At 38.4% G+C, this 20,337-nt stretch overlaps 2 protein-coding genes across 4 annotated transcripts in view; one reads left to right on the forward strand and one right to left on the reverse strand.

Moving 5' to 3' along the window:
• Nucleotides 1-4,447, reverse strand: part of cep20 (centrosomal protein 20) — a 39,571-nt gene extending 35,124 nt beyond the window's left edge. Inside the window, exons 1-2 of one of the 3 annotated variants that reach the window (XM_073060525.1) lie at nucleotides 4,314-4,447; nucleotides 4,053-4,155 (exon numbers count right to left, since the gene is read on the reverse strand). In XM_073060525.1, the coding sequence (XP_072916626.1) occupies nucleotides 4,053-4,077 (25 nt within the window). In that variant the 5' untranslated portion in view covers nucleotides 4,078-4,155; nucleotides 4,314-4,447. Of the gene's footprint in view, nucleotides 1-4,052; nucleotides 4,156-4,313 lie in introns of those variants that run through there. The other 2 variants (XM_073060528.1, XM_073060527.1) reach the window with 2 other exon arrangements.
• abcc1 (ATP binding cassette subfamily C member 1 (ABCC1 blood group)) overlaps nucleotides 4,408-20,337 on the forward strand; it is a 126,966-nt gene continuing 111,036 nt past the window's right edge. The window contains exons 1-2 of the mRNA XM_073060523.1: nucleotides 4,408-4,582; nucleotides 15,967-16,143. Coding sequence (XP_072916624.1) covers nucleotides 4,541-4,582; nucleotides 15,967-16,143 — 219 coding nt within the window. The 5' untranslated portion in view covers nucleotides 4,408-4,540. The remainder of the gene's footprint in view (nucleotides 4,583-15,966; nucleotides 16,144-20,337) is intronic.

Consider the following 20,337-nt stretch of genomic DNA (forward strand, 5'->3'; position numbering starts at 1 on the left):
GCAATGTTGGCATTTATTTCAAGGGGTATAGAATATAAAAGCAAAGAGATAATGCTGAGGCTTTATAAGACACTAGTCAGGCCACACTTGGACTATTACCAACAGCTTTGGGCCACATATTTCAGAAAGGATATGTTGTAATTGGAGAGAGTCCAAAGGAGGTTCATGAGGATGATTCCAGGAATGAAGGGGTTAACATATGAGGAGCGTTTGGCAGCTTTGGGCCTGTACTCACTGGAATTTAGAAGAATGCCGGGTGGGGGGGGGGGGGGAGGATATCATTGAAATCTACCAAATGTTTAAGGGACTAGATAGGGTGGAAGTGGAGAGGATGTTTCCTCTGGTGGGGATATTCAAAACTAGAGGGCACAGCCTCAAATCTGCGGGGTGACATTTTAGAACAGAGGAATGGAGGATTTTTTTTTAGCCAGAAAGTAGTGAATCTGTGGAATACTTTGCCACAGACTGTGGTGTAGCCAAGTCCGTGGGTATTTTTAAAGCAGAAGTTGATAGTTTCCTGATTGGTTAGGGCATCAAAGGATATGGTGAGAAGGCCATATGGGATATGGGGTTGAATGCGATCTGGGATCAGCCATGATGCAATGGTGAAGCAGACTTGATGGACTGAATGGCCTTATTCTTCTCCTATGTCTTAAGGTCTTATTCGGAAAAAAACTGGTGGGCAATTTGATCTGTTATATATATAATTCTTAAACATCTGATACTGGAATTACTTGAACATTGACTGTGCCCATACATGTACATAGTAATTAAGATATTATGGAATAATGCAACAGCTAGGTTTGATTATATTTGACGAGAACATACCAAATATTTTTATCATACCAAATATGTTTAGTTTTGTATGGCAAACATGGCATTATGCAAATTTACAGCCATTTTAAGCGTTAGTAAAAGTGCTACAATGTCGACCAAATTCTCTGTTGTATCTTATTTATAAATTATTTGAACACCATGTGGTTTTAAGTTGCAGTACTTCACAGATGTGCAACTCTAGTACTGAACTGTAAAAAGTGGACAATCTCTCCTGCTATCAAGGCCCGTCTCAGACTAGTGATACCTCTTATTTGCTAATGATGGCATTGGAATCCTATGGCAGAAAAATCTATGAAGATATAATACTTATTAACCATTAACAATAGCAATTCAATTTTAATCTCAAGATATAGAACATAAAACCGAATAACCAAAGGCAATTCTCTGTAAAAAACAGAAGAACTATCTCCAGAGTATTAAATTCAATATTGTACTCAGTGGTATAGGGAGGATGGCCAGGCATAAGCAAGGATAGAAAAGGATATTGCCAATCAAGAGCAAATGCAAATAAATACATGAACAAATTTTACCTTTGTCATCGAAACGTCGGTTATAATTGATGCTTGTACCCGGCTGGAAGCCTGAGAAAAGTTTATTTGTCACACACGCCAGGAAAGCACTAGATACTTGCACAAGTTTTGTCTTGTTAGATCAATGTAGATAATGAGGTGATTAAATAATTAATCACCTACTGATTAGGAACATGTAGGTATAATATAATTGATTTTATTATACCTACATGTTCCTAATCAGTGTATCTCTTCTTTTCCTTTCTACCTTTGTTGCAGATTCATCTGCTTTTTTTCTGTTTGTGATCTGTAAGTCTGACTTCACTTTGACCAGAATATTCCACCTGCAGCCTTGTTCCGCAAGGGCTACAGCATCCTGCAAAAACACAGAATCCATATGTTGCTTCAAATTCTGTTGCCAGATATTGAATGAAATTATTAGGCTTTAATTTTGTGTGTGATGGACTAAGTATTTTTGATCTGAAGTTCCTTAATCAGCACTGATTAGATGTGTGGTAGATATCTGCAGTGATAGCATTCATAGTCATTGTTTTATTTGAGTTTATATTACCTTGTACCTTTCTCTTGTTTACTCCAGCCTTTGTTATTAACCTCCTTTGCAACCTTGGTTTGCAGAGTGAACTTCTTTTCAGTCCTCTATTTCATGCTGCTGTCATTTCTAGAGTTCATTGGATTGAGAGTGAGAGTAGTCTATAGGAATGCCCATCACACACAAAATTAAGATAGCAAATTCTGATGTATGTGCAGCAGTATTTGGGAAAAGAATCAGAGGCACCACAGAATGCTACCTGAATTCCAATAAGTATCTTCAGATCTTGCCAACGTTATTATCCTTCTGAGTGAACATATTGTCGACAACATGAACAACTATGGAACATCCTATCATGACTACATGTTGGCTCTATTTTGATAATGATATCACAACCACTTTATTCTCAAATTCGGTAGATACAACACGTCAAGAATCCTGGCCAACTCAAGAGCCAGGAACTATTTATACAATTCTTGAAGACAGAGATTAGCCAACTCTGTCTTAAACAGCAAATTCTTAAATAACATTGTGACCACACCTTTTTTAGTAGTGCAGTCTGAAATAATTCTAAGTAGTTCCTTCTTCGTCACCAAATTGCTGAGACCTCATTTTCATGTTCTGGTCTGAAGCAACTGCTTGCTTCTAGCAACTTTGTTTGAAATGCTTGCCTGATAAATCCACCTGAATATGTAAACCTTCCAAATTTGCCTACTAATGTGATTTATTTCATTTCAGCATGTTTTTAAAAGGCTTTTCACCTTTCAAGCTATTGGCCACATTTCCTGTGATTTGTAAAATATAGCTTCTATATGTTGAAATGCAACTTTGCAAATTCTCAGTCTCTCTTTTTTTTCTCAAGTTGTTTTCAATAACTGGTCTATTTGAGATGCATCTGTCTTCTTCGAGCTGGAGGTTGTTGGTGCCTCCCGTGACCTAACCCGTGATCTGCTCAGATGGCGAGTCCATCGTGAAATGAGTGACCTTTGGTTCAAGTTTTAAATCTCAAAAAAAACTCAATCACTCAGTCTAAGTGACTTGTTTCACTTGATTTCCAAGATTATCGACACATTCTAAACATTAAAAGAAACAAACTGTAACTGTGAAATACACAACACTGTTGGAAGCATGAAATAAAAAATACTGGAAACACCCAGCTATTTATTGTTATAATTGGATGACCTGTCATCCAAGTTTACCAGTTCTGCCACAGACTGGAAAGACTGGTTATCTGAAATGGTTGAATTTATTGGAGTATAAAAGTATAAATTTTGCTGTGTAACCAAAACTATGTAGTCAGTTTTGAAACTTGCTATTTGCTATGCATGTACCCAATTTAGTACGAGAATGAAATCCTAAGAATGTAGAAGACAATGGTGTGTTACTGAGAGGTAGCTAAGAGATGTAGATTAGAACATGATTAAGTCAATGGGTAGAAACAATAGTGGCAGGATGTACGTGTGATATGCAACTTTAGACCAATTGCATATGCTAACGCAACTGGACCAGGAGATTGCTATAAAGAATGCTGTGTCCGGGGATCGGTGGGCAATCAGCGACTAGTTCAATGACTGTTTCAGCTTTGATTTGCAAATTAAAGTTTAACCCTTCTTGAATAATCTTCTCCGTCTCCTGGTCATTTGTGGGGCATGAGAAACCACGACATATTCAGCATTTCAGGCATTAAGACCATAATTTGCATGATTGGAAACAAGATATTCTTTCTAGAGTTTACATTAGGCTCAAATGTCCATAATCTAGAGCTTTTGTTTTTCAGTCTGTAACACAGAAGGCCCACTATAACTTACCTAGTACAGGAAAGTTACCCACCACTGAAATCACTGCAAAATCTTCCAAATCCATTGCTATCAGAACCTGTATCAATTCTGTATTACAATTAGTTATCTCCAATGACCAGATTGCTTGTTTGCCTGAATAGAAGCCTTGCAAAGTAGGTGGGTTGTTCATATTCTAAGAAGTCAAGAGACCCCCAAGTCAGAAATGAAACTATTCATGAAAAAATATAACTCCCCATTGACCTGAATCCTAGGTCACAGCTTTTTTTAAATGGGCATTTGGTATGACACTGAGAACCTTGAGTCATTCATTTGGAGGTACATGGAAACTCAACAAAAATGAAACAGGGAATGCATTACCTCCAAAATCACTCACGCATCCCATCAAGCATTTACTGTCTTTCCTGCAGCAGGGTCTCTAGGTCCCACCTTGGTTTCAGCAGTCACTACATGACCTACAGAACTGGAAAGGAAGCAAACCATCCTGAGAGACTGCCTAAGAAGTAACTTAAATTATTGTTATTGACTTCCTCCCGCTAGAGAAAATATATTTCATGGCTTATTACAAAAGTGTCATACTTCCTGCGTAAAGGTCACAGAAGGTTGTTAGAATGTACTTACGTGCATATGCAAATATTTATCGAGCGTTCATCGTAGCCTTATTTTATTAAGGTGAAGTATTATTGGATCACCTTGTCGCTGCCAGGATGAGGATTCGATTTCTGCCTTCTGAGGGAGAGGGTTAACCCCTGCGCTGCGGCTGCTTGGCGACACTGCAGAGCTTATGAAGGGTGGTGCTCGACGTGCAGTTCTTTTAATTGGAAGGCAGTGGCGGTGTGCGAGGAAGCATGGAGGCTTTCTGCAGCAAGGGTCGCGGGGATGTCTTTTGGGTGAGGCTGCTTTCTGTTTTCCATCATGACTATTCCTTTATTCTGTGACGGTTGGTTAATACGCTCGAGATGGTTGCCGAAGTGACCAGCGGCGTCCTTTGCTTGCACGCCGTTCGCATCCTCAGGCTTTGTCGTTGGCTCGGCCTCGGCTCACTGTGGGACCAGCTACAGAGGCTGCCGGCACCCCTGGGCCCTGGAACTGGAGCCAGGCGGATACCACTTGTCGACTCATTTAAACTGGTGTTTGTCTGATTTAAGGGAACGAAATACGACCTTTTTCCTGAAAACTGCTGGTCATTAGCACGAACCCGGCTCAATGGCAGCGCTGTGAAGTTCCATCCTTGAGTTGCTTACCCGATAGTGTCCGTGGGTGAACTCCTTGTTGGCGAGGGAAATTCCAAAACGTTTGCTGGTAGAGAATGGAAACAGGGATTTGAAAATAGAGTACTCAGCAAAACCTTTCTTTATTCGTTTTAAATTGAGGTAACAAAAGACCTAAATCAGTCGCCCAGCTGTAAATCTTAAAGCGTGGATACTTTAGTCTGAAGCAGTGTGGAAGGTGTCAAAATACAGAATCAGGAGGTCAGAAACTAGACGGTTGTGAAAATGAAAGTGTTGTTGAAATGAAAGTATAATTTAAATGTAACACTAAAAATGGAGTGTGATTTGAAGAGGGTTGTGAATAGAGAGGGATTCAAGGAAGTGATTAAGAGCTTAAAGATGCAAAGACTGTAGATGTTGGAATCTGGAGCAACAGCCTGCTGCAAAGAACTTATCAGGTCAAGTAGTATTTTGCAATAATACCAAACAAGGCAGTAAGGGGATTTGGGTCAAATTGGACCCTAAAAAGTTGAGAGAAGGTATGAAATACTTCCTGCCAAAACTTTTCAATTGTAGGGCAAAACCAAAATATATGAATTAAAGAGGCATCAGCAGAGTTGCATTTATTACAAAGTGGAGAAACATTCGGGTAAAAACTGGAGAGCTTCTGTTTAGAAATGTAAGCTCTATGAACCACTTTAAATTGTAGAAGAGAATGACGAGCACAGAAAGATGATTTATTAACCCGTATAAGAATTTTATTCCATCTATCATCAGAAATCTGACAATTTAGGTCATCCTCCCAAGCTTTTTTAATTTTATCTAAAAAGTCTTGTCTAGAATCAATCAACAAGTTATAGATACCGATAATAGAACCATTAACAAAAGGTTTTAAATTTAAAAGATCGTCCAGTAAATTTTTATCAGGACCTATAGGAAAAGTAGCTAATTGGAAACGTAGAAAATCTCTAATTTGAAGGTATCTGTAAAAATGTGATTTTGGGAGTGCAAATTTATTTGACAATTGGTCAAATGAAGCAAGAGATTCTGAGATAAACAGGTCCCAAAAACATTTAATACCTAATTCATCCCAATCTTTAATTACTTTATCAGTCATGGAAGGGATAAAAAAATAATTAAGGAGAATGGGAGATGATAATGAAAAATTCGCTAAACCAAAAATTTTTTTAAATTGAAACCAGATCCTTAAAGTTTGCTTAACAATTATGTTAAGCAACTTTAAATACTCCTAACCTACAGGTTTTAGTTTTTACCTCTCTTTTAGCAAGAAGAGCAATCTTGCTTAAATGGAAGGAGTCTACCCCTCCTACACGTCTTCAATGGCTACGTGATATTATGTCGTATTTAAATTTAGAAAAGATCCGCTGCTCAGTCTTAAATTCGAAACAATCTTTTTATGATATTTGGGGACCTTTCCTAAATTACTTTTCCAATTTATAAAGTTTAACAGTGCACAGACTTTTATGTATATTTTTATCTTCTCTTAAGTGAATATGTTTTTTCTAATTATCCATCGTCATCAATCAGCTTTTTTCTTTGGTAGTTGGTAGGGGGATGACTTTTTTAATATATATATATATATATATATATTAAAAATTTCTTTTATGATGTATGACCTATCTTTAAATTTTTGATTACAGAGTGGTATACCTTTGTGTTATGCTATAACATTTTGATCAATTTTATTACAATATATGAATATACACAAGTTATGTGTTGCACTCTAAATCTTTTTGTCTTCAGAATAAAAATACTGTAAAAAGAAAGAAAGTAGTATCTATGGGAAAGAGGAATTCATAGGTTTGGTCAAAATCCTGCATCAGGATTCAGACCTTTGTAAGAGGTTACTTGCTCTGTAGTTGTAATGATAGAAGTAGAAGGGCTTAATTCAAATTGAATAAGGACCTCACCATGTGTAGGCAGAGTTCTTCAGCTTTTCACAATACTGTATATAATAATATGATGAGACCTCAGTTTATTGATGGCATCCTTTAATGTAAATTATGGAAATGACAGGAAATTTCAGAGGTTCAGGGGACTGGGCACTTCCATGGAAAATGGATGTGAATATCATTTGATTTTGGAATGTGGAAAATCACAGTGAATTTTTCTTTTAACAGAGGAGAAGAACAGGAAATGTGAATAATCAAGGAAAGTGGCAATTGATAATGGCACTGTTTTAATAAAACATCTAGGAAGGGGGAGGGACTGATAGGATGTTAACCTCGTAAACAAATATGCAGTTTAAATTGGAAACATGGTCATACAGGTGTTGTGGACCTGTTCCTCTGCTGTGCTTTATGTTCTAGGTTAAGTCAGATATCAGCTGATTTTTAGATCCCTAAAAATGCACATATACAAAAATATGAGACAACAAAACACAGGAGCAGAATTATGCCATTTGGCCCATCGAATCTGCTCTGTCTGAGATTAGGAATTGGCTATTAGAAAATTGTCTAACACTCATTTCTGCAACTCAGTTTCAATGAACTGCTGGTTGTGTAACTCACACAAAATGCTGGAGGAGCTCAGCAGGTCACGCAGCATCTATGAAAAGGAACAGAGTCAATGTTACAGGCTGAAACCCTTGGTCAAAATTGTGTATCTTGTAGTTTCTATTCTAGCTAGTATTGGAATCAGTTTCCTCTTCCTGGATGCTGTTGCCCATTTTCTTTCTTTCAAATCTGTCATAACCAGGTTCCTCAAAAACCCAAGTACTTCTCTGTCCTTGCAAGCTACTACCTAACCCTAACGAAACCTCCATTATACTTTCCCAATTCTTTGAATGCATGGCTTTAAACTCCTCACCTGCCTTGGCTCCAGGTGTATTTCTCCTCTTGCAACAGCATTCAGAAATTACGTCCTCCAGCTGTCACAGTGGTGAACTATATTCCTCCTTGGCCTCTGTACAACTTTTTATAGCTTGGACTGACCTTTGTCTTCACAACTTCTCTGTTTATATATCTGATCAGAGTTGTTATCGGCTAGTTCAACACGGAATTTCATGCAAAGCTGTTCTTAAGTTACCCGCTTGGTGTACCTGATATTCCAGAAGGTGCCATGGTAACGTAGCAGTTATTGTGGTACTACTACAGCTCGGAGCATTCTGGGGTTCAATTCCGGTGCTGTTCTGTAAGTACATCCTCCCCATGAGTTTTCTTCGGGTCTTCTGGTTTCCTCCCACAGTCATAAGACGTACCAGGTAGGTTAATTGGTTGTAAATTGTCCTGTGATTGGGTTAGGGTTAATTGGGTTTGCTGGCGGTTGTTGGAACAGTGTGGTTCACAAGGCCTACTCTGCGCCGTACTGCAACAGAATATTCGTCTGATTTTCACCTGTTACAACATCTAAAACTGTGTGGGTATTGTGATAACAACCTGCACCTTGCCTCTGTCTGTGCTAAAATTTTAATGGCCTTTATTTTCTCTACCTATTTATTATAGTAATGAGAAGCCAATGATCATTTGATTGGATTGAATCTTATTAGCAAAGATCGTGAAAAGCCAAAATTTAGTGAGAAATTTCAAGAGGCTGGATCGGCTGGTTCTTTCCATTTGGTGCAGGATTTGACACCTGGTTGTTCTTTAGTGTGATTATGGATTAAGAAGCAGAACTCCAATTTGTTTTAGTAGTATTAATTGTGAGTGTTTTGTGCTTAACTGAAAATTATTTTAATTTCAATTTTCAAAAATGAGAAAATCTGCAGATGCTAGGAAGCCAAGCAACACAAACAAAATGCTGGAGGAACTCAACAGGCCAGACAGCATCTCTGGAAAAGAGTAAACAGTCTTTTTGGGCCAAGACTCTTCATTTGACCCTTCAACTTGATGAAGGGTCTTGGCCTGAAAGGTAGACTGTTCACTCTTTTCCATAGATGCCGCCTGGGCTGCTGATCTCCTCCAGTATTTTGTGTGTTGCCTTAATTTCAATTTTAATGGTATTTGAATCTAGGTGACTACTTTTAATGCAGTTCAAGTTAATAGCAGCATTTACTGCCTGTCTTGCTTTGTCAGTTGATGGAGGCAGCCAGAGTTATTTGAGGACAAACCCTCTTCCCTGTGTTGTCCAAATCCTAGTTGCCATTCAGGCAATGTTATTTGCACAGTAGGATGTAGGGGGCCAACGAAATTTAAACTGCAATACATGTGTAGGGAGCAATGGCTGCTGCTTTTAGATTTCCGAGGCCCAACCAATTGTCTTCGGTCTTGCTGCTCAGTTGCCATTTTGCCGTTATCTTGGACTGAAAGAGAATATTTGCCATATTTGAGTCTTAATCTTAATTCACAACTTTCTGTGCACTCATCATCTTTCTCTGCTTGCTGGCTGCCATTTGTTCCAATCCACCAGTGCATCAAGTTTACCATACTCTTGGCTTTGACTAATCCTGTGTAGTAATCTCCAAGAATTTCAACACACTAAGAGCATTTGTATTAGTTAAAAAAAACTCATGTTTTTTGTTATTCACCGCTTGTTATTTCTAGGCATGAAGTGTTCCCTTCCTCATCGCCTCACTTGTCCTTGTGGTTATTCTTTTGACTTGAATGATGCTTTGTTTATGATTCTTTAATGTATAGTTTTAATGTCTGGACTTTTTTTTTCCAAACTCTTGAGTTTTGATTCATGTCTAAATGTTTTATCTGTGTGATTCTGAAAAATAAAAAAATTAAGTATTTGGAGATTTGTAATAAAATCAAGGGTTTATTTACACAACATCACAATTTTTGTTGCTGACATTGTTTGCATTGTTCATTGCTTTACACTGTTGTGTATAGAGCTAATGCATAGCACATTTGTGTAGTTTTCAGAAATATTATTACCTAATTGATAGTGTAGTCAACCACAGTATTTTGTCCCTTTAATTATAGTAGCACTTTAAATATTCATTTTTGTCATTTGGGCTTAGACAGGCTTATATTGGGGATTTAAAATTAAATACAAATCAAATGACTGGACTCATTAAACCATAAAGTTTCAACTCTAATGGATTGTTGATGAATTGTCAAATATTATGAGTGACTTTTTGTCAAAAGAAGTAAGATTCTTGGTGTGAAAAAAATAGTTCTGATAAAATGTTTGCTTGTGAAGATAACTGGTATTGCCCAGATAAGCCATGTTGAAATTTCTGCAGATTATAATAGGCAAAGCTGTGACCTTGGTTGGTCTGATATGCTCCTTGGATTTGATCTTTTAACCTCAGTATAGTTATTTGATTATTGTACAAGTAAATGAACACACACTACATTGGTCACATGTTTACAGTTCATTATTCAGATTTGTACATTTGGATCAATATTAGGCCACTCAGGCCTTTGCTGCCAGTTAATATGATCACAGCTGATCTTAATATAACCTCCTCTGTGTTTTTGTTAATCTTTTGTCCTTGTGCCTATTAAGTGTCGACATTATTTACTGTTGACAATTTTTTCCCCACTGCTTTGCTTTGTATTCCAAAAAATCGTGATCCTCCCAAAAAAATACTTGACTTCTGGCTTAAGCAGTGCTTAAATTGGTGATAGAATCTAGGGGGATTGTTGGGAATTTGGAGAGAATGGAATGGGATTAGCGTAAATGGGTCAGTATGGACTCAATGGACCCATTTCCCTATACGCGAGAAAATCTGAAGATGCTGGAAATCCAAAGCAAAACATACAATAGGGGAGGAATTCAGCAGGCCAGGCGGTGTCCATAGAAAAGAGTAAACAGTCGACATTCCGGGGGTTTCAGCTTGAAATGTCGGCTGTTTACTCTTTTCCATCAATGTTGCCTGGCCTGGTGTGTTCCTCCAGCAATAGGAGTGGGCCTTTTTCCATGGTGTATTACTCCACATCCATGTGTTCTCCCTTTGTTCTCAGTACTTGATATTATTTTAAAAAAAACACTGAATAATTGACAAAAATGAGATTTGCCTTTCACAAAGCCATGTTGACTTTATTGGTTGACTTGCTATATTTCTCACAAAGTGATCTCTACTACATGTTTAGTTACAACTTCTAATCTTTCCTCTGTTAAACTAAAGGTCCAATGGTTTCCTGGATTATGTCTCACCTTTTGAATAAAGGAGTTAAACTTGCTCTTTTCCGATCTAGTGGAAACTTATCTGAATCGAGGGAACTTGGGGTAAATTAAAACCAATGAACTAATTGTCTCAGTCATTGTTCCTTTTGAAAGCCTAGGATGAAGTTCATCAGGATGAACCTCCAGTCCTGTTGAAGCGCCTTGGACTGAAATGTCAACTGTTTACTCTTTTCCTAGATGCTGCCTGGTCTGCTGAGTTCCTCTAGCATTTTGTGTGTGTTGCTTGGGTTTCCGGCGTCTGCAGATTTTCTCGTTGTTACGGTTTCACTTGTCTAAACTGCTACTATTGATAGCAACTTCTACATTAAAGTATTCTTGCAACAAGCTTATTCATTGTTCTGGTAATAGCTTTGCTACAATTGGAACTATTGTTGAGAAGATTAAAATTCTTCTGAAATACCACACTTTGACTTCAGCTGAAAATAGGGCTTGAGCATTGACATACTTGAGGATAGCAGAGTACAAAGACAGTCTGTTGTCATTTATTGCGATGTGTGACCAGATCGATGGTTTGGACATAGTTTCTGAACTCAAGACTGGAATTCATCTTTTTATAAGAAACACATACAGCAAATTTGTAGTAAATAAATTTATAACAAATATATTAGTTTATGTTAGTTTAAAAAATAAATGTTTTAGTGGTTTTAAATGTGAAGAGCATTGCTTTAGTTTTGCAGTAAGAGTTTGGTACTGTAGATTGAGTACCCCTTATCTGAAATGATTCAGGCTGAAAATGTTTCGGATTTCAGATTTTTTTTCCAGATTTTGGAATATTTGCATCTATATAATGAACTACCTCAGGGATGGTACTCGTGTCTAAAACACAAAACCCACTTATATTATATACACAGCTTATATATAGTATACAAGGTAGTATATAGGTAGTTTTAAAAATAATTTTTTTAATACTTTTGTGCATGAAACAGTAGTATATACATTGAACCATCAGAATTATGTGGCTGTTTGGTATTGCCATCGTTTTTGATCTGCATTTATCTGCTACTGATAAGTGGTCTTTGTCTTACACTTGTTCATCACGCATATGCTCTGATGCAGTTGTTTAGTGGGTTAGATTTTAATGAGCGACAAACTTGCCAAACTCCAATGAATTTCTCTGCTGCGTCATTATCAGCAGATGTTTTATCACCACGAATCTTCACAAATTTAATGCCATGTCTTTTCTTAAATTACTGCAACCAGCCTGCTCAATATTCACAATTACCTTCAATTTTCAGTTTGCTGTGATGGATCGTTGCTTGTTTCGTTATTTTAATATACAATCAGGATCTTCATTATTTGCTTTATGTAGTATTCTTCTATTTTTCATTAACTTCTGTTCATTGCATACGTGAGGTTGCTTCTCAGAACTGTCTGAGGTACACAGAGACCTGCGCATTGCCTGGAAATCTTCACAGTGCCTTGTGGAATTTTCCATTTGTGATGTCATATCAGTACTCAAAAGTTTTGGATTTTTGAATTTCAAGCTGCAGTAATTAATATTCTAATCGCAAGCACTGGTTGCAGACAGGCTATGGCATATATGTCAAACTCAAGGCCCGCGGGCTAAATCCGGCCCGCGGTGGAATTATCTTTGGCCCGCGAGATAATATCTAATTAATATTAAAGCTGGCCCCAGTAATCGAAGCGCCTATGGCGTATGATATGGCTAATGCTGAGTTTATTCAGGTACCAGGTTTTCAGGGTTTTTAGTGTTTATTCGGCAGTCTTGCTCAGCAGTCTTCTTCATAAGAAATGGAATTTGTAAAGTGAAACACTTTGTAGTTATAGCAGAGACTGAGACACATGAGAGCAGGCTGAAAAAATGGAGGCAACGAAAGCTGCGTTCGCACGCGTCTGACTGATCCGGCCCGCATGAAGCTTCATTTTGCTCAATCTGGCCCGTGACCTAAAATGAGTTTGACACCCCTGGGCTATGGGATCAGATGGTGTCCCACTTGTAGTAATGAAGGTGTTGTGTTCTTTACACGTACCATGGGTTACTCATAAAGAAACATATTCTGGAAGAACATAACTAGAACTTTTATGTAACAGCAACCACATTTTAACATACAAGCTTCTGGATCATTGTCATTTCTGTGCATGCTCTGAACTCTGTCTAATCATGTTCTGACACGTGATATCACCACAGAAGGCATGCTCCAGAATGCCTGCACCTCTAGACAAGCTGTTCTAGTAGAGTTATAACAAGGGCATATATTTGACAATGTGAAAATTGTCCTATTATAACTTTTGCACAAAAATCAGAACATATCAAATTTGGCTAATTACTGCTTAACAAGTCTATTATCTTTGATCAACTAGGGACTGGAGGATGTTTATTTCTTTTATTTATGTAGAGATACAGCATGGTAATAAGCCCTTGCAGACTAGGGAGCCTGTGCCTGGTCTGCAATGAACTTACCAATGTACATCTTTGGAATGTGGGAGGAAACCAGAGCACCCAGATGAAACCCACGCAGTTGTTAGCAGTATTTGCCATTAACCTATTTATTAATACCCTTTGTGGGTTTGGACAGTATTACTTGGTTCAAGGCCTTATCACAACCTTGTTTCATATGTGGACCAAAGAGCTGAATTTCAGAAACAAGTTGAAAGTGATTGCTTTTAAGATCCAGGCAATGGTTGACTGAGTGTGGCATCAAAGTTTCATATTGAAGTTGAAGTCGATGGCCATCAATGGAAAAATACTCAAATGGTTCAAGTTGTATCTCGTAAAAGAATATTGTGGCAGCGCAATCATCCTAGACCCGGGACATCAATGCATTATACCCTTTGGATGATGTCCTAGGCCAAGCTAGCTTTATCTGTTTTATCATAATTTTATTTGCAATACTTCAGAAAACAAAGAAGGGCCAAAAGTTTCTGTGCGGTAATGTTCTATGGTTTTATCAAGGTACACTTCAAGCATGAGCAGTTAAGTAGTGCCTTTGAAGTGCTATCTCAATGAGAGTCTAGCCACCTGTCTTTGATGATGGCATCACCATCACCAAGACTCCAGCATCATTATCCAGGGGTCATCAATGACCAGAAACTCAAGTGGACTGACCACATAAATATAGTGGTTACATGAGTAGTTTACAGGCTAGGTGTCCTGTGACAAATGACTTGCTTCCCGACATACCAAATCCTTTCCTACATCAAGGAGATTGTTTATAGTGGTGAAGTATGCTGGATTTCCATCTTTCTTTAAGAGTAGGGATAACAAACCTTTTAAACGTCAACACTATCCAAGATGCAAAAGCCTGTTGACTGGCACGTGGTCAGTTATCCTAAACTTTCATTCTATCTATTGCTGGCACACGGTGTTGTCATGTTTAGTGAATTCTGTACAATGGTACCACATACAGAATGTGTAAAAGTTACTTTCCCAAGTTAATCCTCTCCTGAGTCCCGATGTAGGGCGTTGACCCAAAAAATTGAGAATTCCTTTCCATCATCAGATGCTGCTGAGTTCCTCCAGCAAATTGTTTTGTGTTTTTGTTTAGAGATACAGTGTGAAATGGGCCCTGTCAGCCATCTGAGCCTGTACCACTCAGCAACCCTGATTTAACACCAACTTAATTATGGGACAATTTACGATGACTAATTAACTTACTCAGTGTGTCTTTGCACTGTGGGAGAGAACTGGAAAATCCATGGAAAACCCACACATTCCATAGGGAGGACATACAAACTCTTTACAGAGGACACCAGGTTTGAACTCTGTAGCACCCCTCAAATCTATGATCATCTCCAAGAAGAACAGGTTTAGCAGGTGCATGGGAATGTTATCAATAGATACTATCACTGCCTCTAAATGCCTGTGCTCCCTACTCAAAAACATTGTGGTTGTATCTACACCGGAAAGGCTACATTGGGACAAGTAAGTCTCATCATTACCTTCGCCAGAACAATAGATAACAAGCAACAAAATCCTGGTCTTGCCAATAATATCCTGATCTGGAAAATAATTTTCTATAAAAAAATAAAGATTTTTATTTCTAGCGTCTGCAGTTTTTCAGTATCTCAGCTGGCAGCCCACCTGCCTTTTTGAAGTTTGACTGTGTTACAATTTTTAGCTCACCTTGTGATGTCTGGTGCATCAGTAAATTAGCTTTTTATTCTCTTCCACAGTACAAAGGTATCTAATAGTGGCAATGGTATGCTTTGCAACTGTTAAGCAAAAAGTTCTTACAAAAGACAAAAATTAGAAGGTTGCAGTTGTCTAAAAGAGTAACAAGGTAAGGAAGGTTGCAACGTGAACCAAAGACATGGAGGGTATCAGTTTGTGATGCTTATTTCAGGATGAAGATTGGAAAGAGTAACATCAGGCAGGTTACACAATATGATCTTTATCAATGTTGAGGGCAGTCCTTTAGACAACTTTATGGTACAGTGTTCCAACACCTTAATTATTGATTTTTTTTTTTGATTAGTTTCTCACAACTATTATTTCTCACTTCCACCAGCACCATTTCTCTAGATTATGTTTCTATTCGTGTATTTCCAATGAGAGGTTCAAATAATTAATTATTTTGCTTGCTACTCGGTGCAGTCTTTCTAAATTGAGTTTTGTGTTCTCGGATATCTTTTACTTCTGGGAACTAACTGAATATAGATTTCAATATATAGAATTAGGCTACCTAGTCTTGTTTGATTCTCTTGAGAGGAAAATACAGTATTTTATCAATATTTTGTTCTTCCAACCTGTGCTTTTGTGCAAATGATTTAATGTATTTTTCCTTTACAAGTTCTAATGAAGTTAGGGTTAGGGGTGATGTTAATAATATGACAGTGACTTGCAGTTGATGTACGTAGATCTGCTTTTTTTCCTTCTCCAGCTGTCAATATTATTCAGAGGTACAATTTCTTAGAAATATGTAACAAAGATACTTTTGAATTGTTTTTACTTTTTAGAACATAATTTTCAGTTATAGAAGTTCATATCTTCACTTTATGTATTGCAGGATTCAAACAGAACATGGCATACAGATAATCCAGACTTTACACACTGCTTCCAGATAACCATCCTAGTCTGGATCCCTTGTATCTACCTGTGGATTTGTTTTCCATTCTACTTTCTTTATCTTCGTTATAATGATCAAGGTTATATTACGATGTCACTGCTCAATAAAATTAAAACGGTAAGAGTCATAACTATTCATAGTGCTCATGGTAGTTTGTCATAGAGTGGTTGCTTTGTACATGGCATGTTACATGCTTATCTAATTTCTTCTCATGAGATAAGGGTAAGAATAATGAAACAAAGAATGTCAACCTTTTAGTAGCATGAACTACTAGAATAACAAGTTCTGAGACTGTTTAACTCAGTGGTTCCCAACGTGGGGCGTACGCCCCACAGGGGGGTAATTTGATTTTTAAGGGGGGCAATTCGAGAATGAGTTATTAACAGTGAATTTCTTCTAGTAAGTCTGTGTGAGTATGAGTGCGTGCGAGTTAATACATATGTGTATATACAGTATGCATACATAAAAATACTTGTGTGTATGTACATGTGTAATTGCATATGTACTGTATATATAGTGTATCACTATCATTACAACCATCAAATGGCTTTCATAATTAATTTAATGAATTGACTAATGTAGGAAGGAATGAATGAACAAGTCCAAACGCGTAAGAAACTCGTACGAGGTCGTGCCAATGCTGCTTTTTGCAGTAGCTTTCGGTTCTTGGTGGTGTGAAGGTGTGTACATTGCGTCATCACTTTTAAACGGTGCATCTGTCTTTGTATGCTGTAGAAACGAATCGACATTGTTTTATTTATTATTATTATTATTTTAATATCACTTAATGTTTTTTTTTACAATTTCGTAGTAATTTCTTCCTCAGAACTTTAACAGTCCTTTGGTTCTTTTATTTTTCTCTTTCATGAATGCCATGTTCTTTGGAAGCTTGTTTAAACCAAGTTAATGGTCTTTTAGGCTTCCTCCAGGTGAATAGGAGTTCACTTTTTGAATAATAAGAATTATATATCACCACAGGTGGCATCAGGATTTTAGAGGTGATTAGGTGGGGCACGGCCAAAAAAAGTTTGGGAACCACTGGTTTAACTGATCTAGTTATAGACTCCAAGGGTTTCATTTAGCTATTAAGGAATGAACGTCGACTGGTATGGTATACTGCGTCCGGTGCTCCCAGTGCAGCCTTTTATATATTGGTGAGACCTGAAGCAGACTTGGGAGACTGTTTCGCTGAACACCTACGCTCGGTCCGCCAGAGAAAATGGGATCTCCCAGTGGCCACACATTTTAATTCCACGTCCCATTCCCATTCTGATATGTTGATCCATGGCCTCCTCCACTGTCAAGTTGAAGCCACACTCAGGTTGGAGGAACAACACCTTATATTCTGGCTGGGTAGCTTCCAACCTGATGGCATGAACATTGATTTCTCTAACTTCTGTTATTGCCCCTCCTCCCCTTCTAACTCCACCCCTTATTTATTCCTTTTTTTCTCTCTCCCCCCTTTTTTTTCTCTCTCTGCCCCTCTCACAATCACTCCTTGCCTGTTCTCCATCTCCCTCTGGTGCTCCCCTCCCCCTTTCTTTCTCCCTAGGCCTTCTGTCCCATGATCCTTTCCCTTTTCCAGCTGAGTATCCCTTTTGCCAATCACCTTTCCAGCTCTTAGCTTTATCCCTCCCCCTTCAATCTTCTCCTATCATTTCGGATCTCCCCCTCCCCCTCCCACTTCCATATCTCTTATTATCTTTTAGACGAAGGGTCTCGGCCTGAAACGTCGACTGTACTTCTTCCTATAGATGCTGCCTGGCCTGCTGCATTCCACCAGCATTTTGTGTGTTGCTTGAATTTCCAGTATCTGCAGATTTCCTCATGAATGCATGTCAATTATCTTGTTTTGATAGTTTTTCCTTTTTATAAAGATTCACTTTCTGATTTGTTATACAATCTCCATATAACATCCAGTAAACAAGGGGCAATCCTGTCATTGTGATTTATGCATGAGTGCTTCTTAATTGGTTTATATTTCTGAAACTATTAGGATTACCAGAGTTGCACAACAATTGAACTGTGGTCTTTTATTTACTTAACTTAAATCTGTCTTCACTGTGGAAGACTCGAACAGTGTGCCAGAGGTCTGTGAATGTCAGGGAGCAGGAGTGAGTGCCATTGCTATTACAACGAAAAAGTGCTAGGGAACCTGAAAGGTCTTAAGGAGGATAAGTCACCTGGACCAGATGGAGAGAGGTTGCTGAAAAGATAACGGATGCATTGGTCATGATCTTTCAAGAATCACTCGACTCTGACAAGGTCCGGAGTACTGGAAGATTGCAAATGTCACTGCACTCTTTAAGAAGAGAGAAAAGAAAGGAAATTATACGCCAGTTAACCTAACCTCAATGGTTGGGAAAATGTTGGAGTCCATTATTAAGGTTGAGATTTCAGGGTACTTGGAGACTAATGATAAAATAAGTCTGAGTCGGCATGGTTTCTGTAAAAGGAAATCTTGTCTGACAAATCTGTTAGTTCTTCGAGGAAGTCATAAGCAGGGTGGACAATGGAGAGGCAGTGGATGTCATTTACTTGGAATTTCAGAAGGCATTTGATAAGGTGCCACACATGAGGCTGCTTAACAAGATAAAATCCTGTGGCGTTACAGGAAAGATGCTGGCATGGATAGAGGAGTGGCTGACAGTCAGGAGACAGTGAGTGGGGTTAACAGGGGGCCTTTACAGGTGGCTGCCAGTGACTGGTGGTGTTCTTCAGGGGCCGGAATTGGACCACTACTTTTCACATTGTTTATCAATGATTTGGATAATGGAATTGATGGCTTTGGTGGGGTAGGTAGTGCAGAGGAAGCAATATGATTGCAGCAGGACTTGGACAAATTGGAAGAAAGTGTTTTTTAAAAAAAAAACAAAATAAAATAAAAAAATTTTTTAAAAAAAGTGACAGATGGAATACAGTGTTGGGAAATGTACGATAAAGCATTTTGGTAAAAAGAGCAATAGTGCAGACTATTCCTAAATGGGAGGAAGGTTCAAACATCAGAGGTGCAGAGGGACTTGGGAGTACTCATGCAAGACTCCTACAAGGTTAATATACAGGTCGAGTCTGTGCTGAAGAAGGCAAATGCAATGTTGGCATTTATTTCATCGAATATAAAAGTAAGGAGATAATGCTGAGGCATTATAAGACCCTCATCAGGCCACACTTGGAGTATTGCCAACAGTTTTGGGCCCCATTTCTCAAAGGATGTGTTGTCATTGGAGAGAGTCCAGAGGAGGTTCATGAGGATAATTCTGGGAATGAAGGGGTTAACATATGAGGAGAGCTGGCAGCTTTGGGCCTGTACTCACTGGAATTTAGAAGAATGTGGTGGGGGATCTCATTGAAACCTACAAATGTTGAAAGGACTATATAGGGTGGATGAGGAGAATGTTTCCTCTGGTGGGGGTATCTAGAATTAGAGGGCACAGCCTCAAAATTGAGGAGCGACCTTTTGGAACAGAAGTAAGGAGGAATTTTTTTTAGCAAGAGAGGAGTGAATTTGTGAAATGCTCTGCCACAGACTGCAGTGGAGGCCAAGTCTGTAGGTATATTTAAGGCAGAAGTTGATAGTTTTCTGATTGGTCAGGGCCTCAAAGGATATGGCGAGAAGGCAGGTGTATGGGGTTCAGTGGGATTTGGGAGCAGCCATGATGGAAAGGTGGAGTAGATTCAAAGAATCGAGTAGCCTAATTCTACTCCTGTGTCTTATGGTCTTGTGCATCTTATGATTTTACCAGTTTTAGTGATATAGTTTTATTTCTGCATGATGCAACACCTGTATTTTAGAACATTACAGCACAGTGCATGTTCTTCACCTCATGATGTTGTGCCAGCATTTTAACCTACTCTGAGATAAATCTAACCCTTCTCTCCTGTAGCCTTCCATTTTTCTTTCATCCTTCTGCCTATATAAGTGTTTCTTAAATGTCCTTAACGTATTTGCCTCTACCAGTACCCACTGTAGCACATTCTGTACACCTACTACTCTGTTGTAAATTAAATACCTATGGACAACATCCCGCCTATACTTTTCTCCAAAACCCTATCAAATGGGACAGTTCTGTCCTGGGAGTATAGACAAAACTTTCCTATAACTGGCATCTTGGGAAATCAAGCACAACACTTTATTGGCTCCAAAAGTGCAAATAATTTGTGTGGTCCATGAAGATGTATGCTGTAAATGAAGTATAGTGCTGGCTTGTCTCGTAGTAACCAGATGGACCAGAGTAATATGACAAGTCAGAAAATGTTTTGCTTAATAAAAACGAGGAAGGTGCTTTGCCAGGCTGTTTAAAATGTAGCTTT

Source organism: Hemitrygon akajei, chromosome 11 (genome assembly GCF_048418815.1).
Source record: "Hemitrygon akajei chromosome 11, sHemAka1.3, whole genome shotgun sequence".
Taxonomy (NCBI): Eukaryota; Metazoa; Chordata; class Chondrichthyes; order Myliobatiformes; family Dasyatidae; genus Hemitrygon; species Hemitrygon akajei.